General features: G+C 46.0%; 1 protein-coding gene across 1 annotated transcript in view; it reads left to right on the forward strand.

Moving 5' to 3' along the window:
- Positions 1-23,033, forward strand: part of SZT2 (SZT2 subunit of KICSTOR complex) — a 606,663-nt gene that overhangs the window by 325,432 nt on the left and 258,198 nt on the right. The window contains exons 43-45 of the mRNA XM_069227802.1: positions 6,690-6,816; positions 7,939-8,091; positions 11,118-11,220. Of these exons, the coding sequence (XP_069083903.1) occupies positions 6,690-6,816; positions 7,939-8,091; positions 11,118-11,220 (383 nt within the window). The remainder of the gene's footprint in view (positions 1-6,689; positions 6,817-7,938; positions 8,092-11,117; positions 11,221-23,033) is intronic.

Genomic DNA, 23,033 nt, shown 5'->3' on the forward strand with positions numbered 1-23,033 from the left:
TTGCTATTGTCATTAGGGAATCTGCAGAAGTCCTCAATCTCTAACTACCATCGTAGAGGTATACACCCCTGTTCTCACAGACGTCCTGCAGCCAGGGCAGACTTCTTCAGCGCCACTCCTCTATTCAACAAGGCTCTAACAGATACCTTAATGGGCACTTGGGCCAAACCTGGTTTTTGATCTCCTGTAAAAAGGCAAATTGGTAAAAGGCATAGACCTGCTCAGGGGGGTTCCATCTTTCCACCTCAGCATCTTACTCCCGAGAGTCTCGTAGTGTAAACTTCCACGGCCACGTTGAACATTAACTCTTTCTTGACTATGCCCCCAAATAAATTGTCCATATGCCTAAAGGACTTTCATAATAGAATGTCCTTATCTGCCATACTAGCCTTCAGATCAGTCACCTCCAGTTGCCTCTTAAAACATTACTTGCATGCATTATAGGAAATGGTGAGCAAAATCTTGCATAAGATCCCCAATGAGTTTCGTGCCAATTTGGCTCGGATCATACAACATGGACAAGTTACTGCAGTAAGTAATCAGATCAGGGCTGGACGGCACTGATTGCTTAGGTAAGGCAGTCTGTGCAAATGTGATGCTTCGCCACAACACCTGGATAAGATCACAGGGCTTCTCCATTGACATCTAGACGTCCCTGAAGAACATGCCATTTTATAGAACCCATCTCTTTGGACACAAAGTAGATTCAGCCCTTGAGCACTTCAAAGGAAGTAGAGCCACAGCACATTCCTGTGGCTTTTAAGCGTTCTTGCAGCAGTTTCTCCAACAGTACCTCGCTTTTCGAGACTTCGGAAGGCACATCCAGCAGAGGCAGCGCCAAAACCGGCTTCCACAACAACAGACCTCCCAATCCTTTTGAGGTTGAGGTCAGTGATCCAGCTGACAATGGCCAGGCCCTCAGGGACAATGCATTTCCCAGTCTCCTGCCCTCCTTGCTGCAATCCCTACAGCCCCTTAGTTTTCCCTCGTTGGTCCATTATCTCCCTGTTTGAGGCAAGATAAGTTATTACCTGCATGAGTGGCAAAACATCCCATCGGACAGATGGGTGATTCAAATTGTCCAGGATGGATACTCCCTAACTTTCCTGTCCCCCCTCTCCTCAAATACCACCTACACCACATCGACTTCTGGGGGACCACTTGTCCATTTGCCAGAGGGAAGTCCATGTTCTTTTTGACAAGGGAACCATAGAGAGGGTGCCAGATCAGAAATAGTGACTTGATGCTACTCTGTCCTGCCAAACAAGGATGCAGGGTCAGGATGCTTACTCTGCCCCAAGTTCTCTCTGCCTTGGATCTAGGCAGCTAGATGATGGCACTGATTTTACTCAATTCCTGTTTCCACATTCGTGTCCTGCAGTCACACAAACGTTACCTATGGTTACAAGTGAGCCAAGGACATTTTCGGTTCTCTTAGCTACCATTTGACCTCGCCAGTGCCCCTAACATGTTCATGAAAGTGCTGGTAGTGACCACTGCACATATTCAGAGATTTGAAATACCGGTCTTCCTGTTTCTCGATGATTGGCTTGTGAAGGTGGGCTTGTGTCATTCAGTTTGGACCACCTCCATACGACGCAAAGCTCCTCACATCTTTGGAGTTTTCATGGCGAAGTCACAACTGACTCCTTCGCAGAGGCTCCCCTTTATCGGAGCCATTTGGGTACAGTGCAATTTCGAAGCTTTCATCAACAAGTCTGGGACATTCAAGCTGTGATTCGGATAGGTCAACCTGTTGCCTACGACTCAGCAAGAGTGGCTCCGAGTCTCCTTGGCCTCCTGCATTCTGCTGGTGGACCACGCCAGGTAGCACATGCGGGCTGTGCAGCCGCTTCTGAAGTCTTAGTAGGCTCAGCACCAAGGGAACTTGTATGATTCCATCCAGGTGTCTGAGGAGGCTGCAAACAATCTGTAGTGGTAGGTGGGAAACCTCAGTTGGACCAGTGGCAGTCCCCTCTCCCTGTTCATTTAGGACAGATTGTCACGACGGATTCATCATTGATGGGTTGGGGAGTCCACCTAGGAGAGGCGGAGATCAGAGGACTGTGGTTTCTGGCAGGAACGCAGCTCCACATCAATCAGCTGGAGTTGTGGGCAATTGATTTGACACTGAAAGCAATCCTTCTGTCCATCAAGGGGGAACCTGTATCGCTCCTCACAGACAACACTACCACCTCTTACCTAGGATCTTCCTCAGCGCTGGGAGGCCTTCAGGTAGCCATGCACTCTACAGATCCCGAAACTAAACTAATATGGTACTGTAACAAGCAGGGTGGTGTGGGATCGTGGTCCCTGTGCCAAGAGACTTTATGCCTCAGGAACTGGCTGAGTCATCAAGGCAAATTTTTGCTAGTCCTACTTCACTTGGTAGGATCTTTAAAAGCCTGGGCGGGTGAGTTCACTCGCAGTTGCCTGGTATTTTAGAGCTGTCACAAGGCATTGGCATGAACCCTGTCTTGATCATTTTGCGATCACCGACAATGCGCAGGGCCCAACTTTTGTGTGTTGGACTTCCCAAGGTGGCTTTACCTCTGAGTCACCCTACGACTGGAATGGAGCTCAGGACTCCTGTATCCCTTCCTGTCCCACCGATCCCTATCTCCCCTACCCCCCACTTCTCCCCGCCCAATGTTCATAAGAAAATCAAGAATGACTGGGCCCAAGTTATCTAAGCGGCTCCAGAATGGACCAGGAGAGTATGGGAACTGGGACTTCCAGCCATAAGCATCTGTTCTCTGATTTAGCTTCTTCTTCAAGAAGATCTTTTGCGCATCAACAAGGCATCCAGACCTGTCAACCAACACCGCCAAGCATGGAGACTGAGCAGCGGCAGTTGACTGCATTTAGTCTGCCTGCCAAAGTTGTGGATGTCATCCTGGTTGACAGACACCCCTCTATAAATCATGTCCACGTGGGCCTTGGCACAATTTGTGGCCTTATGTCGCACCAGATATACAGACCCGTCGCAGGCAGCCTGTCAGATATCGTGTTTGTTTTTAGCTTGAGCCCAGCACAGATTTTTTATTGGGCATTGTTAAGAATAATTTGTTGACCATTTCGACATTTCTTGTGTTTGTCAGATGTCCAGGGGGAGTTTCACATCAGACACTCTGTCACCCTTCCTAAATTCTTTGATCACCCTCTTAAATCCCACATTACAACCTTTCGATCCCAAACAAGACTTGAGAGTCTATAGTGATTGTAACGGAGAAAACTGGATAGATGAGCAGCTCTTTCTATGGTTCATCATGAGTTGACAATGGCAAAGCATTGCAGAAAAGAACAATCTCTAGGTGGATAGTGTCCTGCATAAAGATCTGTTACATACTGGCCAAAAAGCAACCTCTAGAGGGTTTGAGGGCTCATTCCATGAGAATCGCATTCAGACTTCTCATCCACGCATACAAAGCCCTCCACAACACCGGACTAGAATACCTCAACCAAAGGCTCCACTTCTACATGCCCACCAGGCAACTCTGCTCCACCGACCTCGCTGCCGTCCCACGCGTCCGGAAGGCCACTGCCGTAGGAAGGTCCTTCTCCCACCACGCCGCCAATACCTGGAACTCCCTTCCTATTCACCTCAGAATATCTCCCACTAACGTCAACATGCAGGGGTGGCGGCTATATGAGGCTCCGGTGGCATATTCAAGGGGGGTGGAATTGATGCAGAGGTGTACAGTGCCACCTACATGTGAACAAGGGAATTGCTGCAAAAAAATCTTTTCATGTAGTCTGGAAAATAGGGGTATTAACAAGGTGAGCAATATGCGATTAGATAAGAGTAGCCACCAGAAAAAGCATTACCAAAGGTAAGTAACTTGTTCTTCTCACTTTTCTTCCTCCCCCCACATCATAAGATATTGGAGAATGAGTCAGCCCTCTTCAGCCATTTGCTCCCATCTGTGAGGAACAGTATTTTGCTAGTGTGCAAGTCCACTATATAAATTGTCCCCTTCAGTGCCAGGGCTGGTGGGGCAATATATGTGTATGCTCCTTTAACCTTTTTCACTTTATAACATATGTATTTGTTATGTATTTATTTTTTTATGTTTTGGGAGGGCGTGGCAGTGCCACACACACTGCGACTAAGCTCTGTCTGCTGCTTTCAGTGGGCCACAGCCTGCATGGGTACTGCTAGCAGTTACCATTTTGAAATGAACTTTGACATTCGTTATCACTAATAAAGAATTTCCAACACTGTTCCAAGATGGCCTCCAATGCTTGTGGGTGTACAAGCGGCCATATTTCAATGGATTTTGCTGGACTTTATGCCACAAACCAAATCCAAACCTGCCTGGCGGACACACAGCATGCACAGGTGTAGGGGTATATGGGCTGCCATCTTTGAATGTTTTTTGTTATATTTTATGTCACAACCATGCCAAATTGTCAGCCTGTGCATGAGCATTCACAGGCATAATCTTGGGATATTGTTTGCCTTATTTTATTATTCTTTACGGTCCAGTGTAGCGAGCATGTTACTTATGCCACCATGTGGATACCGTGACCCAGTGGAGCATACGCTTAGTAAACCTATTGATAATGTGGATACTTATGACCGCAGATTGCTCACCCTTAGAGTATCCCCTGTCACCAGAATGGATCCAGAGAACGTTTCCAGCAGTGCTCCCGCATGCTGGTAGTTGGAGCCACGTTGTTACCTCTTTGATAGCTCTTTTCGTTGTTTCTTGTGACTGGTAAATTGGTGTTTTGTGTATGTCAGAGGTCACAAGTTATGGCATAGGTTATGTGGTTTGGTACCATAACTATTCAATTTCAGTGGTGTTTAATGTTTGAATCAGAAACATACCTCAGTCTTTAACTGTGCTTGTTTCAGAAAATGTTATTGTTTTTTATGATTGCATATTTTCTAGCCTCTTCTGCAGGGGTTGACTGCCTACAGCCAAAACCTGCACCGACATGCCACAGTTGGCCAGCCTCTAGATACCAAGGTCAGGCCTCTGTGGAGGGGTTTAAGCCTTATTTTAAAAATGTTTGTTTTCTTTTTTTGTCAAGCAGCACAGTGGGATACCTTGAACCTAGTGAAAACTTATTCTACTCATGCCACAATTCGGGAGGTTTTTGGTTCGGCTTCAGGTGTTGCAAATCTGCAATAAGAGATACACAGGTTGGATAGCTTGCTGTAGGCGCACAGTACACCAACAGAAAGTTTGCAATGGAGTTGTGATTTCCTCTTGAGACCATGGTATACTTTTGGTAACCACAGAACCCCAAGACCAAAAATGGCACATTGAGCCAGTGTCCAAGGGGAATTGCAGATCCCGCAACTCATTTTATGTGCTTTTTTAATGCATTCCATGGATGGCCCTTTGAGTTGCTACATGCTATGAACTAAGGGCAAGGGTGTACCTACTCTGCCCCCCCAGGTGTCTTTTAAGTTGTTAATTAGGCTGTGCCGTATATCCTGAAATAACCGGCACAAGACAAATGCTTGGCCCTGTTGGGTGATGGGCATTCAAAACCTTTGTATCATTAGTGTGATCGGATCATCATGTTATCTATTTTGCACTTAATGGCAATGCTGGACAGCCCCCATCTTCTTGCAACTCTCCCACATAAAGAACTCTCAAACCTGGAGAAGATTTTCTATTTCTTGTTTGACCTCAGTGGTTAAGCAGAGGTTTGCTGATAGGATGGCTGTCTTGAGGGTTTGAGCTGCGCAATACATAGGACAGTTCCAACTTGCAAGTAGAAGTCTTCTTTTGATGATACAAGCTGACTTTAAATTGATCTATTTGAACGTAAAGTGGAAAGGGCACTCCTATGTTATCTTTAACAGACCTAGATAAAGCCTTATAACAGTGAAGGTAGGTCAGTATTCATATTGTTGCTTTGTAGTTCTGACACATTTCCAGGGCTGCCAAAATGAATACTGGTCCATGTTTCATGAAGATTGGCTCACTATCTGTATGACGAAGCTATCAGACCCAGTATCCAAGTATCTGACAGACTTCTAGTTGCAGATCTCTTTATTAGCTTATGCTGTTAAATTGGGAGAGATCACTGTGACCAACCAAGTAGAAGGTTACATTGAGAGTAACCTAGTATCGTACTCTGTCCAGCTAGGTTTACTCCTGGGACTAAGCACTGAAGTGATAATGATAGCGTTGGGGTCCTGATTTTATTAGATATGTCAATATCCTTTGTCATTTTCAACGATTAGATGTTGCTCTCTCTATTAGATTCGGCCTGTGTTGGTCTTAAAGTGAAAGACTGACAAGCGTCTTTGTTATGGTACAATATTTGTTGGTATAGCTTTCATCTCTGGCCAGAGACTAGTGCCTTATTGTTCTGCTTCCTCACTTTCCTCTTGAGCCTGTATTCAGCCTTTACTATCCCTTCTGCATTGATTATAGATTTATCCTTTTTTATGCTTGCTTGATAAACACAGGATTTGTAAACATGGCAGCAGTCTGCACGTTGCGTTGGAACTTGTTAGATGGAAGATGCATTAAAACTATCTCAAGCTGAGTCCTTGTAAGCACAGTCCTAATAGCTCATAATGCCCACAATTTTAAAGACAACTTATTATGGCTCCCTGTGATGGATTCAGATCCCGCTTCAGCATGTAGTGAGAAATCTGTGAAGCTTTGGTGAGTGTAATCTCTCATGATTCCCCATAGTAAGTTTCTGTCTGTTCTCAGCGGTTGCTCCTTCAAGATCTGCATGACAGCCATGTGTGTAATACCCTGCTGGTTGCAGAGAGTGAAGACGATATTTGGAAGCCTGAAACCCTGTACAACTATCGACAGCGAGCTCTTCAAAATGATGGTGAGCAGAAGGTTCCCTCTCTTGCCTCTACTAATCCCGCCACTCAGAGACTTATTTGCTATCCAGCCTTCTTCCCTCTTTTGCTTTCAGGTTATTTATCCTTCACTTCTGATCTGTCTTCATACAAATCTAGTTATTCCCCACTCCATGTACAAGCCACTGTCATCCTCCCTTAAGCCCATTTTAATCCTCCTCGCCTTCTTTCCTTTTATGTCTCCAGCTGTTTCATCCTCTACCTCTGATCTTTCAGCTCCTTTTCTTTCATTTTCTGTCCCCACATTTTTCATTCTCTAGTTCTTTCCTCAAATATCTCATCTATCCTTTACTTCCACACCTTTTTTTCCCCTCCTATTTCCACTTCCCCTCTTCCACCTTTGCCTCTTTCAGCCCATGCCTCCCTATTTGCCCCTTCCCATCTTTCATCCGTCCCCCTTTGCTTCCTGGGTCACATCACTTTAATCCTCCACCCCTTTCATTGTCTGTACCCAGGCATATTGTCCATTTCCCACTTTTTCTCCTCCTTCTCTTTTATCATCATCCTACGGATTTGCTCTGTCATACTCCACCTCTCGTTCATTCTACTTGTTTAGCCATTTCCTCTTGTACCTCCTGCTCTTACAAGCCCTACCTCATTTAAGCTCTTCCTCTACTCTACTCTCCTTTATTTCTAGCCCTTTAATCCTCCACCTCTAGCTCTTTCTTTCTCATGTTGAGTCCTTTTCTTCTCTCCTTTCTCACCCATATCAATATCCAGACATTTCCTGTTTTTGGTTCGTGATTCATATTCTGCACCCATCACTCATAGTAATGTCATAGTTCCCTGAATTAGAAAGACTGAATTGAATGGCTATACAGTGATCCCTCTTCATTCTCTCCTCCCTCGCACTCATTTTAATTGCACTTTTTTCCGTACTGTAGTTCTAGCCTGTACCCACGCCTACTGTTTTGTCAGTTCATATTTTTGCTACCTTTTTTCATCTACTTTCTGACTTTGTTTTGTAACACCCAGTAGTGACCCTTCGGTTGTCCCTCATATCTGCCCTGGTATGGAGGAAGGGTCTGCCAAGGTTTGAGAACTTTGCAGAGGGCCTCTGCTTTCATGTTGTCACATTTCTTTTCAAGATTACTCGGCTGAGGAGAGCTACCAGAACCGGGACTACCTTGCTGCCACCATGCAGTTTATCCCAGGGCACTTTGCCTGTGACCTGGTGTGGAGCACCATCATACACATCCATCCCCGGCTAAAGATGGGACCGAACATGGGGGTATCTCGAGGTGAGCGCCACTGTGTTCAAGACTTTAGAGGAAATTATCCTGAAGTGTGAACAGCAGAGGGCAGGAGTCTTACAGGGTAGGGTCTGAGTGTGTATGTGGATGTCAGCATTTTACAGAAGGGGACCCTTGTCTGTATTACCAAACCCACTCCCTTCTCACAGAAGAAGCCTTCAAGTATGCCTGTCAGGGAGCAGGACTCTTTCAGGTTAGAGTATAGCCGTGTGTATAGCGGGGCATGATTCTTTCAGGGCATGGTTTGAGAGAGTGTATATGGGTAGCACCATCTTTCAGAAGGGAACCCTTGTATGTATACAGACACCAAGGCTCCTTACAGAAGAGGCCTTCTAGGGTGTATATCAGGAGGTGGGATTCTTATAGGATCAAGTATGGGGAATGTGCATATCGGGGCATGATTCTTACACAAATGGGCGTCAGAGGATCTATATGGGTGACAGCATCCTGACAGAAGTGGACGCTTGTTGTGTATATAGCTAAACCCAACCTGCTTAAAGAGGATATCTTCAAGTGTGAATGCTAGGTGCTATACCCTTGCAGGAGAATGTATGGGAATGCGTTTATCAGATGCTGCTTATTTATAGAAGCGTGACGGAGTGTGTATAGTTGTAGTTCTGCATCCTTACAGAATGTATGTCTTGAGTCCCAGCCTCCTCACAGGAAGCACAGCTTGTACATGTCGAAGGTCTGCATCCTCAAAGTAGAGGGTCCTGGAGTACATATATCAGAAACTATTGTTCCCACTGGAAGAGAACCTGTGATTATATACATCAAAGACCAGTCTTACAAAAAGTATTTTGTGTGTGTGTGTATAAAAGAAGGTCTGCATCCTTGTGTGAGAAGAGTTAGTGACTATGCATACCAAGACAAACAATTTTCTTTTAAGGGAAGTGTCTGGATTTGTGTGTACCAGGGGACCAACGTTGTTTTCAGGAAAAGCCACTGGTAGTGTTTACACCATAAGCCTGCAGCCTAAATGTGTGAGGTCTCAGAACATTTGTACCTTTAGCAGCAGATCAGGGACCTGTCAATTTACGTACAAGAGGGGCTCTGTCCTGAAGGCTTGGGAGTGTTTACATAAAAGCCTTGCATTCTGAAAATGTGTAAAAATTAAGGATCCAGTGTATATGTATACTGGAGGGCTGGCCTTGGAACTTGTATTATTATAGGAGGAGTGTGTATACAAAGTGGCAGCATATTTAATGGCGACTGCCCAGCAGTGACATAGTAGGAGCAGGCTACAGACCAGGAAGCCTCTTAGAGTGTGGATATCAGGAGAAATATCCATCCAGGGGAGATGCTGAGTGCGTTTATTGACTTCAGCATTATGAATAAAGTGGATCTAAAGTGTGTTGTAGGACATATTCTCTACAAAAGCATGACTTTGCAGTGTGTATACCAAAACCAGGTAATCTTACTCCATCACTGAATTGTGTATACCATGGATAATACATTTATACTGCAGAAGGGCCTTGAAACATGTACACCAAGGGACACATATGAAACTAGGCCCTATGAAAGTTTGAGGAGCATGGATTGATTTGTTTACAGTCCATGTTGTTTTTATTAAGTATGCAATCTAAACTGTGTCAGACACAACTCAGTGATCCATAGGGCAGCAAAAAAAGGTAGGGAAACATCTGCTAACAGTGCTTAACTCAAAGGTGTTACTCTGTACTGATGGGAAGCTGTAGAGCAACCCAGAATCCCACAATCCAGAAAACACATCTTGGACCATACCTTCAGTTTTTGTAAACTATCCATCCTCTGGGAAATAATCATCGGAGAAAGCGCCTTGCAGTCTTTACATTTTCCATTTACTTCAGAATATATGGCACAGAATGTCTGCTCTCTCAGAAGACACTGAGCAGGACTTCCAAAGACTAAACTGGGATTTATCTGACTTGATTAGGACATTAAGAAGGTTTGCTTCCTTTGCTGTGGGTTTCTCAGAAAAGTCTGGGAAGAAGGGATTAGGAATCCTGCCTCCATCTTGATGCTTAAAAGTACTGTAAGGAATATAATAAACAATGGGGGCTAATTCCTCTGCCTGGTTTGCTAAAGCTATTCCCAGCAAATGATGATGCTGGTTGTATTTCCCAAATTTTCTCAACTCCAACATGTTGATGGTTAAGTGGAAATATTGTACGATGGGTCCATCAGTGATTATATAATGATTAATGTTGAGGCCTATCATTTTGGTACATTAGTCCTGCACTGTGCTAATGAGGAACACTTTTTGGGAAACCGTTCAATGGCTGATATTTGTAAAGCATTTAGTTAGTCATCTGTACACACATTTCCTAAACTCTATTGGTTTTCTGAGATGTTCTAGTCAGATGGTGCTGACTACATAAATTACTACTTAATTAATAATCTAAGTCGGAGTTGTGACCTGGTACAGTGTGGGTTTCAGGGTGAAGTGCAGGAGCATTGGAAAGTTTTTGAAGACTCCTGGGAAGTACCATTTTTCACCTGGAACAGTCACCATTCACTGAACAAATGGCCTTGAACACCAATTTGGTACGACAATTAGCAGGCTTATGGTACCAAGCCTTAGGGAAGTGTCACTCCTAATGGTACTGGCATAAGTCATTGCAAAAATATCTGAAGCTGAAACAAGTTATTGAGAAAAACACATGTAATATTCCAGACCCACTACTAGATAAAAAAAAAAAGAAGTCCACAACTTTGAAAGTACAACAGAACAAGCTGCAAACCAATGTTTTGCATTTTTATTTAAGCAGGATGCAATGGTATTAATTGTTTTGTACACATTTGTACTGACTGTGCCCAAATGGTTGTGACCTTTTAGCCAATTGGATGTTGAAGAAATCTGAACTCCCTCTGGTACGTTCCACTTCTGACTGTGCAGTTCCCACTCTTAAAGAGATGTATTGTTCAGTGCCGTCTGTATAATCCCTCCGCCTTACTACTAGATAACTACTTTTCTCCCTCAGAGGTGTTGCTCTGCCTAATGTCCAACCTTACCATTCTTCCTTCTTCAACAGCGATCCAGGCACTGCGCTCCGTGCTCAATGCTTTCTCTGTGGTGAACCGCAAGAACATGTTTGTCTATCAGGAACGGTCAACTAAAGCGGTCTTCTACCTTAGGTAACAATGTTTGTCCCTTCTAAAGTACATCAGTTTATGCTCCCCTTAAACATGGAGGTCCTGTTTATCCCTTGAAGCCCTATTCATCCATTGGCATTCTGCTGCTCTCTTTCCCCCTGGCCCACCGTCCTCTGTCTGCCCCACCCTAGGTCCCCCTCCATGTATGTCTGTATGTATGTCTGTATGTACGTGTGTATGTATGTATGTGATAGTTGTACAGCCCAAACCTACCTAAAAGGCAGTACAGCGCTATGCAGAGATAGTCAGATACAGTCAATGAGGACTGTATTTCGGGAAACCGAGGACAAAAATATTGGGGGCTAACATATCGAAGCCTTAATATGGAGAATCAAAATTATGTGAAGTTAAGTGCATATAGGTAAGTATGGATTTACTATTCTTGTCACCAGATCTACAGACCTTGAAGATATATTCATCGTCAATGCACATATATGTGAAGTTAAGAATAGTAAAGCTATACTAATCTATATATACTTACTGTCAAAATTTCTTTTGTTCTTGATACTCTGGACTCGATATTTTGGCCCCACTCAATATTTTAGTCGGTATTCTGGAAGATGTAGCTGGGTTCTGAGAGCACAAATGAACTGTTAATGCATCATGATGTAGTGTTGTTTGAAGTGATTTATATTGAGCTCTTTCCTAAATTGCAGCAGATAATTCTGTGTTGTCGTTCCAGATCCTATGTGCCTAGCTGAATACTTGTTGGCCTTTTTCTTTATTTTTTTTGCCCTTTTTTCACTTTTCCTCTCCGGTCTGGAAGTGCAGAGAGTCAGCAGAAATGCCAAAAGGAAGGGGTGCAGGTCGTGATAGCTTTGGAGACGATGCAGTTGGGTTATGAGGAGGTTGCATGGGGAGCCTGTGGCTTTCCATCTGGATGGGGTTGATAAAGTAATATTTCTTCACTTCCTTCATGAGGCGTACTGTGGTATGTATGATGCTCTTAAAGTGGAGAGGTGCAGTGTAGTGTGTGGAACTCCATGAAGCACAGCATTGCCACCATCTAGATGCAAGAGTATGTGCACTTGAACAGCATTTCTTAAGATGCTTTCTGAAAGGATCAGCTTCATTTTCTTTAAATGAGAGAGCTGGTACCAGGCCTTCATGTTGTTCTTTGTGTTGTGCTTCTTTAGGGTAAAGTTGCTCAATCCAAATGACTGAGCTTTGGTGGTGGGGGGGTGGAGTTTGAGTGTCAGTCCACCCAGGCCATATCTTTCAGCCAGGTTTGACTGAAATGATGGGCTGGTATTTGGTGAGGTTATCAGGATTCCTGTTTCCACTCCACGTCCCCCTGGGGTCTACTTCCTTCCTTGTCTTCCTGCCCCTAATCCTCTGCCCTATCTGTTGCCTTTCAACCTTCCCCATATGTAGGCTGTCTTATTTTCAGTGTTTATTTTTTGTGGATTTCGCTTGTGTTTTATCAGTGTTTTCCAAATCTTCAGTGCTTATCAGCGTTTATTCAGCTGCCTGCTCCCCAAAATAGCAACAACTATGTTCTCTGGTGTTTATAAAACGTGTTTTTGCAGTGATTGTTATAAAGCACATATTTAATGTAAAGGAAGTGTAATACAGGGTATGTAGTGTCTTCCCATTTGCACTGTGTCCGATGGACTTGTGTTAGGCTACTTTAAAGATAGAAAGGTTGTATATTGCACTCTCACTCACATCTGATTACCCTGTCTCACATCTCACTACCTTTTAACGCCAACTCTGCGAGGACTCTGTCTGGTTTACGGGCTGTTTTTGAATTTAAAAATTAAGAGTCCTGTATTAAGATGTTCTAATAAACAAATCCCTGTACACAGTTGGGGGTCGTTTACCTACTCCTGATTGAATACTATGACATTGTACGGGTGGTACACACTGCCAACAGTATAGTACCCTGTGAAACCTCTAAAAAATATTTTACTACGCCAGATGAATTTGTAGCCCTGCATTTAAAGGCACCTGAAACATGATGCTTCAAGCATGCTTGACACTATTTTTCTGCACTCTTTGCTTGAATACATTACAATAGTGCTGCTCTTGAGTGGAGATTCATAACTGCCAAGTGTTCCTGTGTCAAATGTCTCATTGTAAGTCAGTCTTTCCCTTTTAAACCAATATCACATTGTAGTCTGGGACTTATAAAGATGCTGTTAACATTGTAACTATGGACTCAGAAACAGTAAAGTTCAGTTGGGTGAAAAACTAAGATTAGCTGAAGGTATCACACAACAATTGCGCACCTTTCAGCTGGATTTTGTTGGTTTATGGTATGTTTTGTGGCATGTTTTCACCACTATCCCATACATGTTTTCACAGGTACCTGTACTACACCTTGCACTGAATGTTTAAAGTCTGGGGTATTTGGCAGTTGACCTGCTATCAATATTAGCTTGTTAGAAAATGGGGTTGATTTTCCAAAGTGTTTTACCATTCTGGGTCTGTGGGTCAACATGATCGTACACAGTAGCCAGGATTCTTATAATCCAGCCATGTCTCTAATCGGTAAAATAATTAAACACTGCCAAATGAGCAAATATTATTTTAATACCCCCTAGACTCTCTACAATGAATAAAATAATGAGTTCGAACCTAAAACAAGCTTCTAAACCACACACCTTGAATTCAAGCACACAAAACTAGAGGAAACAAAAGGAAGAAGAAACAATATTCAAGTGACATCCCTGAACAACAAAACTCAAACAGAATAATCTTAGACCAGCCTTTATTGCTGCTACCTTGTATAAGAAAGTTTGTATGCCCCTTCAGAACGAAATACAAATGACTCTTAGTTTCCATTTTTGAATGGAATTTTAGTTTGTGGTTATGCAAGTTTTTATATGTTTATACTGACGAGGGTTGTTTCCCTTTCAGTGAGGTTTTATCAGTTATTTTAGGTTTAAACCTAAAACAGGATTGCCTCCCCATATGTCATCTTTCAATCTTCCCCCTTTTATCCTTGTCTATCATCCCCTATTTGTCCTCGTCTGTCCTCCCACCCCATTTGTCCTCATCCATCCTGCCCCCATCTGTTCTCATCCATACGTCGCTCATCTATCTTCACTCAGCCTTCCCCCATCAGTCCACATGTTTACTCCCTTCGTCTCCCTTCTACCTCTTTCCTCATCCCACCTCTCTGAGCCCATCCTTATACAATCTTTCCCTGCCTATCTGTATCCAACTTCGGCTTGCCCTTCTTTTTCTCATATCCCTTCCTTGTAGTATTGTACTTCTATCTGCCCATCATTATTTATTTTTAGTTTTTTTATATAAAGCTTGTGTGATTTTAGAGCCACTTCAAAGCACTAATTGGACCTCTTTCAGTCCATCCTTTTCACCTTTTACATATGAATTCCTACCTCTGTTCCACCTTTCCAGCCTTATCCTTCCTCTCCCTGTCCATCCCAAGTCTACTTCCTCTCCATCCTTATCTCACCTATCCCTGTCCTATCTTAGTCCTGCTACAATTCTTAATCTACCTCTCCCTGTCTATCAAAAGTCCACTTTTTAATTTCCCTTTACTAGTTCTTTGCAGATAGCAGCAGTTCCCATTTGTTATTTTAGAGATTTGAGTAGTTGCTAGGCTGTCCAGTCTGGATGAGGCGCAGCAGTGTTTGAGACTTTATTTCTGGAGCAGTGGTGACTTTCATGTAGAGTTGTGTGCCATTAGTATACTAGTTAAGTGTGATACTGTTGTGAGTGAGTAGAGTCCCACGGAGCTCCATGTAAAGGTGGAAGATGACGGGTGACAAGATGGAAACCTAGGGACTCCGCAGAGTATGGAGAACCAATGCCGCCTGATGGTATCCTTGTGAATGAACTGGGGTTTGCTAAATAAAAAGGAGAAGACACAGCAAAGGACATTGCCAGTGAATCCCATGTGAGACCTAAGGGTGTGGACGAGGGTAGGATACGACTGTGCCAAAGGAAGCGGAGAGATTCAGTAGTATCAGGAGGCAGGAGTCATCTTTATCTGTAGTCATTAGGACGGCATTGATTGTTTGAGAGATTGCTGTCTCCGTGCTGCAATATTATCTGAAGCAAGATTTATAGTTGTGCAGGAGATGGTTGAAAATTGTGAATACTCTGTTTGAATAATCTTTTTGATGAAAGGTAAACGAATGTCTGGTATTTGGTGAAGGCATGAGAATCTAGTGTAGATTTCTTAATCAGCGGGGAGGGTAAGGTATGTCTTGAGAGCTTTTGAGAAGATGACCTGAGTGAGGGCGGCATTGACGGGGGCTAGTAGATATGAGTTAGCTTCTCCAGAGAAGGCTTTGATGAAGTACTAAGGCATCACTTAGGAGGCAAGTTTCAACGAGGTAAGTATTTCTGCGCAATATGTGAGATAGAGAGGTCTGAAGGATGACCATTACATAATGCTTTGCAGAGGAGGGGTGTGAGGGGGAAAGCAGGTGTGCTATTGTAAATGTGCTGTGAGCTGTAGTTTTGCATTGATGGAAAGGTTCATGATGTTGAATTTGCTGTTTAATATTGTATTGGAAGGTCAGGCAATGGTTTGATGCAGTTCCTGACTCAGTTTCACATTCTGCCCCCTGTCCCAATCCTGCCTTCCCTCCTACTCCCAGAGGTGCCCATGTAAACAAACTGCTATCAGTTAAAAAGGTAAGAGGAGAACAAGAGGAGGACATTGCTGGTGAATCCCATTTGAGATTTGAGACTCCAGAGTGCATATGACGATGGGCCGGCCGTTTGTGTTAAAGGCAGATGAGAGGTGCAGCAATATGAAGATACAGGGAGCATATTCATCTGTGGTCACAAAGTCATTGCCTGTGATGCAGTGGCCTCCGTACTGCCAGTCGTGCCGGAGATGATTAGCATTATTGTGATCTTGAAGTTGAACATGGACTGCTTTTTCGAAGAACTTGTCAATGAATGGTAGGTGAGTGATGGGCTGGTAGTTGGTGCGATCATCATGGTCATTTATGGGATTCTCTAGGAGTGGAATGATCTGGCTTATCATTTCATTTAACATTTTGTGTTAATTTTTCGTGGGTACTGCGTACTCCAGCAGTACCAGTGCTGAAGCTTCAACCCCCAGTACTACAGTACCATGCAAGCTTCCCCCAGAGAAGCTAGGGCCGCACCTCAGTACCAGTGAGGCAAAGCTTCTGCAATGGTTCTTAGGTAGGACTGCAGTACCTTACAGGAAGGCCACTGTGGATCCCGTGGGATCACCGCGGAACCTGCAGCACAAAAAAATAAATATTTTTTTAATCCTGGAAGGAGGGGCTGTCCTTCTGAGTCCTCACCACTATACAAGTGCTAGGGGATCATGGTGCCTCTACTTCACATAAATGCTATTTTTTTAAAACAAATTCAGGACACAGGATAAGTTCCTGATTCCTGCAATGACTGCCACACCATTTTTCTGTGGGTTGTGGTCAGCCATTCAACTTTCGCTGTATTGTGGGACTGGCCCGGTCCCGCGGTACTGAAATAGCTAGTGAGAGCAAACGCCCCCTCGGTCAAACAGAGGGCTCTATTTTCATTAGTTTTTGGTACTGCTGGACTCCTGTGGGACCAGCTGTCAAGATATACCTATTTTCTAACCGCCTTTCTGACTTCTCAGTCACCTCATTAAATGCTCATTTATCGAAAAAGGTTGAACGGTTTTAACAGATCACAAATATGAGTAAAGTTCTATCTTTTTGCCAAGTTTGGTGTAATTCCATTAAGCTGTTTCTTTCTGTATCAACAGCAGAAATTTCTAATGGTAATTAACATGAGAAAACAATGTTTTGTGGCTGCCTCTTTGATGGATCAGGGTGGTCAGAGAATGCGTGGACCTATTGGGTGGTGAGGTGATTTACCAGTCAGGGATGGGTGTAGTTTAGGGACGGTGAGGGATTGTTAGCACTCAGAAATGGGTAGAGATGGTGATGATGGGTTTTAGGGGTCAGGTATGGATGAAGGTTAGGGTATTAATGTTTATTTAGGTTCTTGGTGTAGAAAAGTACCCTCTTTTTAGCATGGCTAATCCCACTTTTTGCCAGCTTTCAGTATGCTTAGGCGGTTTTCACTGGGATGCTGCTAACCAGGACCCTAGTGAATGTGCTCTTCCCCCTACAAATTTGGTTACCTGGTCCACAATTGGCATACTCGTGGCCCCTTCTAAGTCCCTAGTATATGGTACTTGGGTACCTAGGGCATTGGGACACGAGGGGTCCCCCATGGGCTGCAGCGTGTATTATGCCACCCATGGGAGTCCATTCAAAATGTGGCTGCAGGCCTGCCATTGCAGCCTGCGTGAAAAGGTGCATGCACCCTTTCACCACAGGTCACTACACCAAGTCACTGTAAGTCACCCCTGTGGTAGGCTTTTCCAGCCTAAAGGGCAGGGTGCAGGTTCCTGTGTGTGAGGGCACCCCTGCATATGAGCAGAGGAGCCCCTACGAACTCCAGTTCCAATGCACTGGACTTCGTAAGTGCGGGGGAAGCCATTTTACCTGTGTACTGGCCACATGTGTCCAGCTACATAATGGTAACTTCGAACCTGGGCATGTTTGGTATCAAAACTGTCAGAATCATAACCCAATATTGTTGCCAGTATTGGTCGTATGATTCCATGCACTCTGGGCGCTCTTCAGAGGACCCTAGGGTTTTCCAGGCAGCCCGCGCTGAAGCCACCCCTCAAACAGGTTACTGCCCTCCTGCTGCTTGACCAGCTCAAGCAGGGAAGGCAGAACACATGATTTCCTGTGAGGGAGGGGGGGCAACACCCTCTCCCTTGGAAATAGTTGTTACAAGGCTGGGAAGGGTAGCCTCCCCCAAGTCACCAGTTTGTTTTGAAGGGCATAAACCGGTTTCCACCCCAGTCCCTGCTCTGGCACGAAACTGGACAAAGGAAAGGAGGAATGACCACTCTTTTGTCCATCACCACCCAATGGGTAGTGCCCAGAGCTCCTCCAGGTGGCCACTTGATTCTGTCATCTTAGAACTAAGACATGCAGAGGCCCCCGGGAGCATCTTAGTGGCCAAGTCAGGCAAGTGCTGTCAATGACCCCTCCTGAGAGGTGAGCACCGTGCAATGCGACCAAACCCCCTTTTTATGCTATTTAGGTACTCCTTTGGGGTGGCAAGGCTCCATCAACACTCCTCTGCATCGTTTACTTCTGCTTCTGTACACTAGAACTTCAACTGAACACTTCAGGAACCGACAGGACTGCAACTCCCGAGACGACCTCGCCTTGCAACATTGTTTCTTCCAGCAACTGCAACATTTTCCCGGCTGTGCATCCTCTGGGGTCGGCAAGACTTCGGCCGCACTATAAAACCAGAAGGAATCTCCCTTGGAGTGAAGGAGTCACTCCCCTGCATCTTCAGGCACCTAGAGCAATGACAACCGGCTGCGTGGAACTGCTCTCCTCTAGAACCATGTGGATCCTGCATCACAGGTGGTGGTCTGTAATGGTCCCCTTGGTCCTCTCTGCCCTCTGTCTATTTTGGGAGACAGTGAGCCATTTCCTCTCCTTGCAGGATAGTACCCCTGTGCACCGTGACTCTTGAAGCAAGCAAGGCTTGTTGTCTCCTGCTCCAAGGGCTCTTCAAGCTCCAGGTCGCCCTGGCCTTCATCACTTCATCTTTGCAAGGACAGTCTCCTCTCTGCTGCTCCAGCGACATGGAACTCCTCTCCAAGTGTGTTGACTGGGCCTCACTGCAACTTACTGTGCCAGCTGCCAGTGGGTTGCCTGTGGGGGCTGTGACTGCTGGCTCTTCCGACTGCTGAGGGTCAGCCCCGACTCCCCTCCAAGGGTTGAGTCCCCTGGACCTTGCTGGTTCTCTTCAGCCTTGCAACTCTTCTTCCGCTCCAACTTGCATTTGCCAAGGCTTGTTGGTGGTCCTCCTGACCACTGACAGACTGCAACCCGGCGACTGACGTGAGACATCATCTGCATGGCTCCAAGGACTCACTACAGCTACTGGGTTCCACAGCTTCCTCCCCCATCGACCTGGATCTTGATCCACTAAACGGTGGGCAGTGGCTCCTTCCCCATCTGGACACTTTACTGTGGACTGGACTCTCTCTCCTGATTTTACAGGTCCTCCTCTTCCCAAATCCACCTTTAGGTTCATCTGGTCTGGTCCTGTCCGTGCACAATCCATTCTCTTGTTGGTCCTTGGGAGACCAGGTACTTACTTCTGCTCTCCTCGTCGCTGGGGTCACTAAGGTACTCACCTCTTGGGGTCCCGAGTTCTCCCAGCTCCCCTCTAACTACTCCATATCCTTGGGTGTGGTTCTTCACCTTCGAATTCCACCATTTTAGTATATGGTTTGGTCCTCCCCTCACTATTTTTCACTAATGTTTACCAATGCTTGTTGTTTCTTATGCTAATTCCTATGTATTACTGTATGTATGTGTGTATATATGTATATATAGTGTGTCCTTACTTCCAGATGGGGGAACTGCCTATAAGTAATTTAGTTCACTATTACTATAATAAAATACCTTTACTTTTGCAACACTGTGTGGTTCTTTCAGGTGTGATAAGCTGCTGTGTGACTGTTGTGGTATTGCAAGTGCTTTACACTCCTTCTGGATAAGTCTTGGCTGTTCATCCACAGCTACCTCTAGAGAGTCCTGACTTCCTAGACCCTGTCTTATTCACTTGTGGGGGTTACCTGGACCTGCTATAAGGTGCCAACACCACAGATGTCCACCACACACCAGGCCAGTTTCCCTCATATGGAATAGGTGGAGTTTAGAGGTGGTGTGACTTTTAAGGGTTAAGATGGATGGAGTTTAGGGGCTTGTGAGGGGTTTTAGAGGTTCAGGGATTGGTGGAGTTTAAGGGTTGGGGAGTGTTTTTTTAGGATTCAGGGGTCGATGGAGTTCAGGAGGGGAGAGTGTTTTTTTAGGTTCTGAGACAGGTGGAGTGTAGGGATGATGATGAGTTTTTAGAGTTTTGAAATAGGTGGAGATTAGGCTGGTAAGTTGTTCTTAGGGGTGAAGGAACGTTGGGGTTTTTGGATGGAGAGGTTTTTAAGGGTTTGGGGTTGTGGAGTTCATGGTGGTGAGAGGTTTTTGGGGTCAAGGATTGTAGGAAAGTACCATCTTGCCTGGCATGTTACCCCCATATTTCACTGTATATATGTTGTTTTAGTGTATGTGTCACTGGGACCTTACCAGCCAGGGCCCCAGTGTTCATAAGTGTGCCCTGTATGTGTTCCCTGTGTGATGACTAACTGTCTCACTGAGGCTCTGCTAACCAGAACCTCAGTGGTTATGCTCTCTCTGCTTTCCAAATTGTCACTAACAGGCTAGTGACCAATTTTACCAATTCACATTGGCATACTGGAACACCCTTATAATTCCCTAGTACATGGTACTGAGGTACCCAGGGTATTGGGGTTCCAGGAGATCCCTATGGGCTGCAGCATTTCTTTTGCCACCCATAGGGAGCTCTGACAATTCTTACACAGGCCTGCCACTGCAGCCTGAGTGAAATAACGTCCACGTTATTTCACAGCCATTTACCACTGCACTTAAGATACTTATAAGTCACCTATATGTCTAACCTTCACCTGGTAAAGGTTGGGTGCTAAGTTACTTAGTGTGTGGGCACCCTGGCACTAGCCAAGGTGCCCCCACATCGTTCAGGGCAAATTCCCCGGACTTTGTGAGTGCGGGGACACCATTACACACGTGCACTGGACATAGGTCACTACCTATGTACAGCGTCACAATGGTAACTCCGAACATGGCCATGTAACATGTCTAAGATCATGGAATTGGCAATGGCATTGGGGATACAATTCCATGATCCCAGAGTCTCTAGCACAGACCCGGGTACTGCCAAACTACCCTTCCCAGGCTCTCACTGCAGCTGCTGCTGCTGCCAACCCCTCAGACAGGTTTCTGCCCTCCTGGGGTCCAGCCAGGCTTGGCCCAGGAAGGCAGAACAAAGGACTTCCTCAGAGAGAGGGTGTTACACCCTCTCCCTTTGGAAAAAGGTGTCCGGGCTGGGGAGGAGTAGCCTCCCCCAGCCTCTGGAAATGCTTTGATGGGCACAGATGGTGCCCATCTCTGCATAAGCCAGTCTACACCGGTTCAGGGATCCCCCAGCCCTGCTCTGGCGTGAAACTGGACAAAGGAAAGGGGAGTGACCACTCCCCTGACCTGCACCTCCCAGGGGAGGTGCCCAGAGCTCCTCCAGTGTGCTCCAGACCTCTGCCATCTTGGAAACAGAGGTGCTGATGGCACACTGGACTGCTCTGAGTGGCCAGTGCCAGCAGGTGACGTCAGAGAATCCTCCTGATAGGCTCTTACCTGTGTTGCTAGCCTATCCTCCTTCCTAGGTAGCCAAACCTACTTTTCTGGCTATTTAGGGTCTCTGCTTTGGGGAATTCTTTAGATAACGAATGCAAGAGCTCATCAGAGTTCCTCTGCATCTCTCTCTTCACCTTCTGCCAAAGGATCGACCGCTGACTGCTCAGGACGCCTGCAAAACTGCAACAAAGTAGCAAAGACGACTACTGCGACCTTGTAACGCTGATCCTGCCGCCTTCTCGACTGTTTTCCTGGTGGTGCATGCTGTGGGGGTAGCCTGCCTCCTCTCTGCACTAGGAGCTCTGAAGAAATCTCCTGTGGGTCGACGGAATCTTCCCCCTGCAACCGCAGGCAACAAAAGACTGCATCACTGGTCCTCTGGGTCCCCTCTCAGCATGACGAGCAAGGTCTCTGGAACTCAGCAACTCTGTCCAAGTGACTCCTACAGTCCAGTGACTCTTCAGTCCAAGTTTGGTGGAGGTAAGTCCTTGCCTCCCCACGCTAGACTGCATTGCTGGGTACCGCGTGATTTGCAGCTGCTCCGGCTCCTGTGCACTCTTCCAGGATTTCCTTCGTGCACAGCCAAGCCTGGGTCCCTGACACTCTAACCTGCAGTGCACAACCTCCTGAGTTGTCCTCCGGCGTCATGGGACTCCCTTTTGTGTCTTCGGTGAGCTCTGGTTCACTCCTCTTCGTAGTGCCTGTTCCGGCACTTCTGCGGGTGCTGCCTGCTTCTGTGAGGGCTCCCTGACTTGCTGGGTGTCCCCTCTGTCTCCTCATCCAAGTGGCGACATCCTGGTCCCTCCTGGGCCACAGCAGCACCGGCGTGCCCATTCGCTGTCTAAGGCCTCGCACCCCTCGACGGCACGAAAGACGACGTTGAAATTGCCTCAACGGCGAGAGCAAAGACATCCGCCGTCTGCGGCCCATCTCTCGATGGCGAGGCACACGACGGCGAGCAGGTCGTGGTCAAGGGATCGCCGATCACCGTCGAGGTGCTCAACGTTGAGACCAGAGCAACCCACGTCACTCCCTTCGACACATGTTTTGCCTGTCTTACAAGGAGAGGAGCGTCGGCTACCGCCGACGGATAAGACCACTCCAACAACTCCTGTGGTCTCCATTATTAGTGGTTCATCTGGGCGGTCGAGAGCCGCATCGTCTGGGCATGTCTCGCCCATCAACTTGTCGCCAAGGTGGTTGGAGAGCCTTAACAGAACGACTGCCTCTCCAGACTCGCAATACTCAAGGATGTACTCACCTTCGGCTTCTTTCCAGAGAACACCATCGCCAACAGCGCGGGCAGGACGGGCTCGTTCTGCGTCTCACCAGTCAGCCACTAGGCCTCGACGCGCCGCTACAACATCTCGGAGCAGGTCACGCTCCCAGAGAAGATCCAGATCACGGTCACCCAGTCACGGAAGGTCTCCTTCTTGGTCATCGTCTGGGTCTTCAGTAAGAAAGTACTCCCCGACCCTAACACATTCTCCACCAGCTAGAGTTTCCCTGGTGGAC

The sequence above is a fragment of the Pleurodeles waltl genome, chromosome 4_1, assembly GCF_031143425.1.
Source record: "Pleurodeles waltl isolate 20211129_DDA chromosome 4_1, aPleWal1.hap1.20221129, whole genome shotgun sequence".
Lineage (NCBI taxonomy): Eukaryota > Metazoa > Chordata > Amphibia > Caudata > Salamandridae > Pleurodeles > Pleurodeles waltl.